The sequence below is a fragment of the Entelurus aequoreus genome, linkage group LG27 (assembly GCF_033978785.1).
Source record: "Entelurus aequoreus isolate RoL-2023_Sb linkage group LG27, RoL_Eaeq_v1.1, whole genome shotgun sequence".
Taxonomy (NCBI): Eukaryota; Metazoa; Chordata; class Actinopteri; order Syngnathiformes; family Syngnathidae; genus Entelurus; species Entelurus aequoreus.
The window spans coordinates 33,481,053-33,492,159 of NC_084757.1; the positions used below are offsets into that span (position 1 = coordinate 33,481,053).

At 34.0% G+C, this 11,107-nt stretch overlaps 1 protein-coding gene across 5 annotated transcripts in view; it reads left to right on the forward strand.

The window, feature by feature from the left end:
- Positions 1–3,685, forward strand: part of plcxd1 (phosphatidylinositol-specific phospholipase C, X domain containing 1) — a 32,848-nt gene extending 29,163 nt beyond the window's left edge. For all 5 annotated transcript variants that reach the window (XM_062039310.1, XM_062039307.1, XM_062039312.1 and 2 more), the window contains one exon: positions 3,172–3,685. In XM_062039310.1, the coding sequence (XP_061895294.1) occupies positions 3,172–3,413 (242 nt within the window). In that variant the 3' untranslated portion in view covers positions 3,414–3,685. The remainder of the gene's footprint in view (positions 1–3,171) is intronic.
- The last annotated feature ends 7,422 nt before the right edge of the window (positions 3,686–11,107 follow it).

Here is an 11,107-nt window from a genome sequence, read left to right on the forward strand (position 1 = left end):
AAATCAATAAAAAGGGGCGTGGTGTGTTAAAACACATCAAAATAAACGTTTCAAACAAATCTATGAATCAAAATAGTACAAATACAGTAATGTTTATAGATTTTTTTATATTATTTTGATTCATAGATTTGTTTAACGTTTATTTTAATGTGTTTTAACTCACCGCCCCTTTTTAAAGTGACAAAACCCTCCTGTAGACACAAAAACATGTGAAACAAACACCGTAACTTTTATTGATTTTTTATGTTTATTTTTGCATGTTTTTGTGTCTCCAGAAGCATTTTGTCACTTTAAAAAGGGGCGTGGTGTGTTAAAACACATCAAAATAAACGTTTCCAAAAAATCTATAAATCAAAATAAATACAAATACAGTAACGTTTATACATTTTCCATGTTTATTTTGCATGTTTTTGTGTCTACAGGAGGGTTTTGTCACTTTAAAAAGGGGCGTGGTGTGTTAAAACACATCAAAGTAAACGTTACAAAAATATAAATCAAAATAAAATAAGAAATCATTAAAAAGGGGCGTGGTGTGTTAAAACACATCAAAATAAACGTTACAAACAAATTTATAAATCAAAATAGTACAAATACAGTAATGTTTATTGATTTTTTTAATATTATTTTGATTCATAGATTTGTTTAACGTTTATTTTAATGTGTTTTAACTCACCGCCCCTTTTTAAAGTGACAAAACCCTCCTGCAGACACAAAAACATGTGAAACAAACACAAATGCAGTAACGTTTTTTTTTTTTTTTTTTTTTATTTTGCATGTTTTTGTGTCCACAGGAGGGTTTTGTCACTTTAAAAAGGGGCGTGGTGTGTTAAAACACATCAAAATAAACGTTACAAAAATATAAATCAAAATAAAATAAGAAATCAATAAAAAGGGGCGTGGTGTGTTAAAACACATCAAAATAAACATTACAAAAAATCTATAAACCAAAATAATACAAATACAGTAACGTTTATTGATTTTTTTATAATATTTTGATTAGTAGATTTGTTTGTATTATTTATTTTGATGTTTTAACACACCACGCCCCTTTTTAAAGTGACAAAACCCTCCTGCAGACACAAAAACATGTGAATTAAACATGAAAAAATCCCTAAATGTTACTATATTTGTGTTTATTTCACATGTTTTTATGTCTGCAGGAGGGTTTTGTCACTTTAAAAAGGGGCGTGGTGTGTTAAAACACATCAAAATAAACGTTTCCAAAAAATCTATAAATCAAAATAAATACAAATACAGTAACGTTTATACATATTTCATGTTTATTTTGCATGTTTTTGTGTCTGCAGGAGGGTTTTGTCACTTTAAAAAGGGGCGTGGTGAGTTAAAACATTAAAATAAACGTTTAACAAATCTATGAATCAAAATAATATTTAAAAAATCAATAGACATTACTGTATTTGTATTATTTTGATTCATATATTTTTTGGTAACGTTTATTTTGAAGTTTTAACACACCACGCCCCTTTTTAAAGTGACAAAACCCTCCTGTGGACACAAAAACATGTGAAATAAACACAAGTACAGTAACATTTAGTGATTTTTTATGTTTATTTCACATGTTTTTGTGTCTACAGGAGGGTTTTGTCACTTTAAAAAGGGGCGTGGCGTGTTAAAACACATCAAAATAAACATTACAAAAATATAAATCAAAATAAAATAAGAAATCAATAAAAAAAGGGGCGTGGTGTGTTAAAACACATCAAAATAAACGTTACAGAAAAATCTATAAACCAAAATAATACAAATACAGTAACGTTTATTGATTTTTTTATAAAATTGTGATTAGTAGATTTGTTTGTATAATTTTTTTGGATGTTTTAACACACCACGCCCCTTTTTAAAGAGACAAAACCCTCCTGCAGACACAAAAACATGTGAAACAAACACAAATGCAGTAACGTTTATTTTTTTATTTTTTTTATTTTGCATGTTTTTGTGTCCACAGGAGGGTTTTGTCACTTTAAAAAGGGGCGTGGCGTGTTAAAACACATCAAAATAAACGTTACAAAAATATAAATCAAAATAAAATAAGAAATCAATAAAAAGGGGCGTGGTGTGTTAAAACACATCAAAATAAACGTTACAGAAAAATCTATAAATCACAATAATACAAATAGAGTAATATGTATTGATTTTTTAAATATTATTTTGATTCATAGATTTGTCCGTTTATTTTAATGTGTTTTAACTCACCACGCCCCTTTTTAAAGAGACAAAATCCTCCTGTAGACACAAAAACATGTGAAATAAACACAAATACAGTAACGTTTATTGATTTTTTTATGTTTATTTTGCATGTTTTTGTGTCTCCAGGAGGGTTTTGTCACCTTAAAAAGGGGCGTGGTGTGTTCAAACACATCAAAATAAACGTTTCCAAAAAATCTATAAATCAAAATAAATACAAATACAGTAACGTTTATACATTTTTCATGTTTATTTTGCATGTTTTTGTGTCTGCGGGAGGGTTTTGTCACTTTAAAAAGGGGCGTGGTGTGTTAAAACACATCAAAATAAACGTTACAAAAAAATCTATAAACCAAAAAAATACAAATACAGTAATGTTTATTGATTTTTTTATAATATTTTCATTAGTAGATTTGTTTGTGTCATTTATTTTGATGTAATTTAACACACCACGCCCCTTTTTAAAGTGACAAAACCCTCCTGCAGACACAAAAACATGTGAATTAAACATAAAAAAATCACTAAATGTCACTGTATTTGTGTTTATTTCACATGTTTTTATGTCTGCAGGAGGGTTTTGTCACCTTAAAAAGGGGCGTGGTGTGTTAAAACACATCAAAATAAACGTTTAAAAAAATCCATAAATCAAAATAAATACAAATACAGTAACGTTTATACATTTTTCATGTTTATTTTGCATGTTTTTGTGTCTACAGGAGGGTTTTGTCACTTTAAAAAGGGGCGTGGTGTGTTCAAACACATCAAAATAAACGTTACAAAAAATCTATAAATCAAAATAAATACAAATACAGTAACGTTTATACATTTTTTATGTTTATTTTGCATGTGTTCGTGTCTGCAGGAGCATTTTGTCACTTTAAAAAGGGGCGTGGTGTGTTCAAACACATCAAAATAAATCAACATAACTGTATTTGTGTTTATTTCACATGTTTGTTGTGTCTCCAGGAGGGTTTTTCGTCACAGGAATAAACCTGACGGGGCACCTGAAGTACATCTGCACACATCCCACCGTGTCCCTCAAAGACTTGGTGACGTCCAGCAAGCCCACGATCCTGAGTTGGGTCCGAGGTCAATCCCCCGGCGGCGGGGCGGACTCTCTCAACATCATCGCGGGAGACTTCATCACGGACACACACTTCACACAAACTGTTGTCGCGCTCAACGACAAACTGCTGCAACAACACTGAATGCTCAATATCACAACAAACCATGAACTTGATATTTGACTCCAGGAAACAAACATACTTGAAGTACCTTCTCTAGTGATGCAACACTTTTAGGCCAAGAGGCGAGCAAGCAATAGCCAGACAGGTGATGATGTCATATTATTGTTTTCCACATAATAAGCACACAAACGTACCTTTTTATTGCATGCTAGTAAACACCTTGACTTTACGCTGCACCAATGTGCCTGAGGAAATGCACCTTTTTCAATAAAATGCACATTTTGACGCGTCACCTGATCTCCTGGAAGGCGCTGTGAAAAGAGCAGCTAACTGTTAGCATGCTAATGTTAAAGTGCTAACTTTCTCCAACCAATTTTGCAGCTAAACACCAGAGTCGTAGAGCTTGGTGTTTGACACATGCTAACGTTAAAATGCTAACTTTGTCAGCCAATTTTGCAGCCGAACACCTCGGAGTCATAGAGCTTGGTATTTGACACATGCTAACTGTTAGCATGCTAACGTTAAAATGCTAACTTTGTCAGCCAATTTTGCAGCCGAACACCTCGGAGTCATAGAGCTTGGTATTTGACACATGCTAACTGTTAGCATGCTAACGTTAAAATGCTAACTTTGTCAGCCAATTTTGCAGCCGAACACCTCGGAGTCATAGAGCTTGGTATTTGACACATGCTAACTGTTAGCATGCTAATGTTAAAATGCTAACTTTGTCAGCCAATTTTGCAGCTAAACACCCGAGTCGTAGAACTTGGTACTTGACATATGCTGTTAGCTTGCTAACTTTTTCAGCCAATATTGCAGCTAAACACCCGAGTCATAGAAACTTGATACTTGACACATGCTGTTAGCATGCTAACTTTTTCAGCCAATTTTGCAGCTAAACACCCGAGTCATAGAACTTGGTACTTGACACATGCTGTTTGCATGTTAACGTTAACATACCGACCTTTTCAGACAATTTTGCAGCCAAACACCTCAGAGTCATAGAGCTTGGTATTTGACACATGCTAACTGTTAACATGTTAATGTTAACACGCTGACTTTTTTTTAGCCAATTTTGCAGCTAAATCCCCGAGTTATAGAAACTTGGTACTTGACACATGCTGTTAGCATGCTAACCTTTTCAGGCAATTTTGCAGCTAAACACCCGAGTCATAGAAACTTTGTACGTGACACATGCTGTTAGCATGCTAACTTTTTCAGCCAATTTTGTAGCTAAACACCCGAGTCATACAACTTGGTACTTGACACATGCTGTTAGCATGCTAACTTTTTCAGCCAATTTTTCAGCTAAACACCCGAGTCATAGAAACTTGGTACTTGACACATGCTGTTAGCATGCTAATGTTAACATGCCAACCTTTCCAGACAATTTTTCAGCCAAACACCTCAGAGTCTTAGAGCTTGGTATTTGACACATGCTAACTGTTAGCATGCTAATGTTAACATGCTAAGTTTTTCAGCCAAATTTGCAGCTAAACACCCGAGTCGTAGAACTTGGTACTTGACACATGCTGTTAGCATGCTAACGTTAACATGCCGACCTTTTCAGACAATTTTTCAGCCGAACACCCCAGAGTCATAGAGCTTGGTATTTGACACATGCTAACTGTTAGCATGCTAATGTTAACACGCTGACTTTTTCAGCCAATTTTGCAGCCGAACACCTTGGAGTCATAGAGCTTGGTATTTGACACATGCTAACTGTTAGCATGCTTAAAATGCTAACTTTTTCAGCCAATTTTGCAGCTAAACACCAGAGTTATAGAAACTTGGTACTTGGCACATGCTGTTAGCATGCTAACTTTTTCAGCCAATTTTGCAGCTAAACACCCGAGTCGTAGAACTTGGTACTTGACACATGCTGTTAGCATGCTAACTTTTTCAGCCAATTTTGACGCTACACACCAGAGTCATAGAAACTTGGTACATGACACATGCTGTTAGCATGCTTATTTTTTCAGCCAATTCTGCAGCTAAACACCAGAGTCATAGAAACGTGACACATGCTGTTAGCATGCTAACTTTTTCAGCCAATTTTGCAGCTACACACCAGAGTCATAGAAACTTGGTACTTGACACATGCTGTTAGCATGCTAACTTTTTCAGCCAATTTTGCAGCTAAACACCAGAGTCATAGAAACTTGACACATGCTGTTAGCATGCTAACTTTTTCAGCCAATTTTGCAGCTAAACACCAGTGTCATAGAACTTGGTACTTGACACATGCTGTTAGCATGCTAACTTTTTCAGCCAATTTTTCAGCTAAACACCCGAGTCATAGAACTTGGTACTTGACACATGCTGTTAGCATGTTAACGTTAACATACCGACTTTTTCAGACAATTTTGCAGCCAAACACCTCAGAGTCATAGAGCTTGGTATTTGACACATGCTAACTGTTAACATGCTAATGTTAACACGCTGACTTTTTTTAGCCAATTTTGCAGCTAAATCCCCGAATTATAGAAACTTGGTACTTGACACATGCTGTTAGCATGCTAACCTTTTCAGCCAATTTTGCAGCTAAACACCCGAGTCATAGAAACTTTGTACGTGACTCATGCTGTTAGCATGCTAACTTTTTCAGCCAATTTTGTAGCTAAACACCCGAGTCATACAACTTGGTACTTGACACATGCTGTTAGCATGCTAACTTTTTCAGCCAATTTTTCAGCTAAACACCCGAGTCATAGAAACTTGGTACTTGACACATGCTGTTAGCATGTTAACGTTAACATACCGACTTTTTCAGACAATTTTGCAGCCGAACACCTCAGTCATAGAGCTTGGTATTTGACACATGCTAACTGTTAACATGCTAATGTTAACGCGCTAACTTTTTTTCAGCCAATTTTGCAGCTAAACACCCGAGTTATAGAAACTTGGTACTTGACACATGCTGTTAGCATGCTAACTTTTTCAGCCAATTTTGCAGCTAAACACCCGAGTCATAGAAACTTGGTACTTGACACATGCTGTTAGCATGCTAATGTTAACATGCTAACCTTTCCAGACAATTTTTCAGCCAAACACCTCAGTCTTAGAGCTTGGTATTTGACACATGCTAACTGTTAGCATGCTAATGTGAACGCGCTAAGTTTTTCAGCCAAATTTGCAGCTAAACACCCGAGTCGTAGAACTTGGTACTTGACACATGCTGTTAGCATGCTAACGTTAACATGCCGACCTTTTCAGACAATTTTTATGTCTGCAGAACAATGACCAACGAGTTGTTTTTAAATCTGTTATATTAATGAATAAAGTAAACTGAAAATAAAAAAGGCGTAAGCTAGCTAGTCGTTAGAGGCGCTAATCGCCACCTACTAGCTAGAGCATTTAATCGCTGTTAGCGTAAATGCTAACATGAATACAAGACAAATGAATGTCTACTCGCTTTAAAAGCTTTACAAAATAATACAGTAGAACATGTTCCAAAAATAATATTCCTTCTGCCATGAAAATTAATGTCTTATGTATTTAAAAAATGAATAGAACTAGTTGAGTGTGTTTTATTAGTCTTTTTAAGCATAATAACAGCCCTTTCACTTTGGTCACAATAATCATGATATGACATTTTAATATTTTACATCCTTAATATCAACACAGAACATTAATTTTTGGGTCAGCTTATGTTTTGGTGGTCAAATTTTCTTTTCATGAATGGGAATTAAAAAATAAACTATTCATGAATGGGAATTGAAAAAAAACCCTAATTAGTTTTTAAGTTGATTATTTATTTTTAACACTGAAAAAGAACACTTTGTTATTCGATTTTATTTATTTTAAATGTGTATGTAAACAGTCCGTGTACCTTCCGTTCTATCTACTTCCAATTCTGAAACGCAAATCAAAATGTTTTTTTTAGATTTTTACTATATATGGCAGATTTGAAAACAAACAAAAAAAGAGTTGATTTTCATTCAAATACTGCCATAAATTTTTAGTTTGTGCTGTTTTCCTTTTATGGATTTTTATTTTTCCAGATAAACACAAAAATCCAATTCTTTTTTTATTTTATTTTTTATTTTTTTACATAAACCTTTTTTTTTTTTTTTAAATAAATTTCAACATTTATAAACAGCTGAAAATAATAATCAAAGTAAGTACAAAAAAAGTACAAAACAGCACAAAAACAGTACAAAACAGCGCCAGACGGTTGTAAATTCAAAGTAACTAAAATAGAATGCAAAATATATATATATAATAAACAAAGTGCAAAGCCATAGGCTCACTCAATCTCAGTAAATAACTCAAATTTGGAACACAGCATCATCGTTTTCACAGGTTTTTGCTTGTTAGAGGTAGAGAGTGTTTTAATGTAGAGTTCTAAATCTTTTTTAAAGGCACAAAAAACAGTTCGGGTATTGAGAAACTTACATTTATGAATATAAAACTTAGCCAATAGTATAATGAAGTTGCAAAGGTAAAATTCCTTTTCAAATTTTTTTTCATACAGTGTAAATCCAAATATATAAAAATAAATATTGCCATCAAATTGGATTTTGTGCTGTTGTCCTTTTTATGATTTTTTTCCCCAGATAAACACAAAAATCCAATTCATGTTTATCCAAAATGCAAAAATGCGTGTTTTATTTGTGTGACAAATTGAACCGGAAGCCGTATTTTAGCTTCCTTGGTGGTTAGCATAACAGTAACATCTTTGTTCAAAAAGTTTAAAAAAGTGTCATTAAATAGCTGTCCAACTTTTGTTACAGAAGTGAAAATAGAAAAAATTGCCCGAAATGTGTTTTTTGGATTTGCATTTAAATAGAATGAACAGAAAAATACGCGGACCTTAAAATACTGCTTCCGGTTTAATTTGTCATCACAAATAAACACGCAATTTTGCATTTTGAATGAACATATATTCGATTTTTGTGTTTATTTGGAAAAAAAAATTAAAATAATCATAAAAGGAAAACAGCGCAAAATCCAATTTGATGGCAATATTTTAATAAAAATCAACCTGTTTTTGATTTTAATTTTAAAATTTGCCATATATGAAATAAATCGAAAAACGGCCCTAATTTAGTTTTTTGATTTGCGTTTCATAATCGGAAATAGAGTAAACAAAAAAGGGTTGATTTTCATTCAAATACTGCCATAAATGTTTAGTTTGTGCTGTTTTCCTTTTATGGATTTTTATTTTTCCAGATTAACACAAAAATCCAATTCATGTTTATCCAAAATGCAAAAATGCGTGTTTTATTTGTGTGATGACAAATTGAACCGGAAGCAGTATTTTAAGCTTTTCCTTCTTAGCATAACGGTAACATATTTGTTCAAAAAGTTTTTAAAAAAGTGTCATTAAATAGCTGTCCAACTTTTGTTACAGAAGTGAAAATAGTAAAAAATGGCCCGAAATGTGTTTTTTTGATTTGCATTTAAAATAGAATGAACAGAAAAATACACGGACCTTAAAATACTGCTTCCGATTTAATTTGTCATCACACAAATAAAACACGCATTTTTGCATTTTGGATGAACATATATTCGATTTTTGTGTTTATCTGGAAAAAAACAAATCATAAAAAGGAAAACAGCACAAAATCCAATTTGATGGCAATATTTTAATTAAAATCAACCCTTTTTTTAAAAATTTTTAAAAAAATCTGCCATGTATAAAATAAATCGAAAAACGGCCCTAATTTGGTTTTTTGATTTGCGTTTCATAATCGGAAATAGAGTAAACAAAAAAGGGTTGATTTTCATTGAAATACTGCCATAAATGTTTAGTTTGTGCTGTTTTCCTTTTATGGATTTTTATTTTTCCAGATTAATACAAAAATCCAATTCATGTTTATCCAAAATGCAAAAATGTGTGTTTTATTTGTGTGATGACAAATTGAATCGGAAGCAGTATTTTAAGCTTTTCCTTTTTAGCATAAAGGTAACATATTTGTTCAAAAAGTTTTTAAAAAAAAGTGTCATTAAATAGCTGTCCAACTTTTGTTACAGAAATTAAAATAGTAAAAAATGGCCCGAAATTTGTTTTTTGATTTGCATTCAAAATAGAATGGACAGAAAAATACACGGACCTTAAAATACTGCTTCCGGTTTCATTTGTCATCACAAATAAACACGCAATTTTGCATTTTGGATGAACATATATTCGATTTTTGTGTTTATCTGGGGAAAAAAAATTCATAAAAAGGAAAACAGCACAAAACCCAATTTGATGGCAATATTTTAATTAAAATCAACCCGTTTTTGTTTTTAATTTTAAAATCTGCCATATATAAAATAAATCAAAAAACGGCCCTAATTTAGTTTTTTTTGCAAATAATAATTAACTTAGAATTTCATGGCTGCAACACGTGCCAAAGTAGTTGGGAAAGGGCATGTTCACCACTGTGTTACATGGCCTTTCCTTTTAACAACACTCAGTAAAGGTTTGGGAACTGAGGAGACACATTTTTGAAGCTTCTCAGGTGGAATTCTTTCCCATTCTTGCTTGATGTACAGCTTAAGTTGTTCAACAGTCCGGGGGTCTCCCTTCTGCTATTTTAGGCTTCATAATGCACCACACATTTTCAATGGGAGACAGGTCTGGACTACAGGCAGGCCAGTCTAGTACCTGCACTCTTTTACTATGAAGCCATGTTGATGTAACACGTGGCTTGGCATTGTCTTGCTGAAATAAGCAGGGGCGTCCATGGTAACGTTGCTTGGATGGCAACATATGTTGCTCCAAAAGCTGTATGTACCTTTCAGCATTTATGGCGCCTTCACAGATGTGTAAGTTACCCATGTCTTGGGCACTAATACACCCCCATACCATCACACATGCTGCCTTTTACACTTTGCACCTAGAACAATCCGGATGGTTCTTTTCCTCTTTGGTCCGGAGGACACGACGTCCACAGTTTCCAAAAACAATTTGAAATGTGGACTCGTCAGACCACAGAACACTTTTCCACTTTGCATCAGTCCATTTTAGATGAGCTCAGGCCCAGCGAAGCCGACGGCGTTTCTGGGTGTTGTTGATAAACGTTTTTCGCCTTGCATAGGAGAGTTTTAACTTGCACTTACAGATGTAGCGACCAACTGTAGTTACTGACAGTGGGTTTCTGAAGTGTTCCTGAGCCCATGTGGCGATATCCTTTACACACTGATGTCGCTTGTTGATGCAGTACAGCCTGAGGGATGGAAGGTCACGGGCTTAGCTGCTTACGTGCAGTGATTTCTCCAGATTCTCTGAACCCTTTGATGATATTACGGAGCGTAGATGGTGAAATCCCTAAATTCCTTGCAATAGCTGGTTGAGAAAGGTTTTTCTTAAACTGTTCAACAATTTGCTCACGCATTTGTTGACAAAGTGGTGACCCTCGCCCCATCCTTGTTTGTGAATGACTGAGCATTTCATGGAATCTACTTGTATACCCAATCATGGCACCCACCTGTTCCCAATTTGCCTGTTCACCTGTGGGATGTTCCAAATAAGTGTCTGATGAGCATTCCTCATCTTTATCAGTATTTATTGCCACCTTTCCCAACTTCTTTGTCACGTGTTGCTGCCATCAAATTCTAAAGTGAATGATTATTTGCAACAAAAAAAAATGTTTATCAGTTTGAACATCAAATATGTTGTCTTTGTAGCATATTCAACTGAATATGGGTTGAAAATGATTTGCAAATCATTGTATTCCGTTTATATTTACATCTAACACAATTTCCCAACTCATATGGAAACG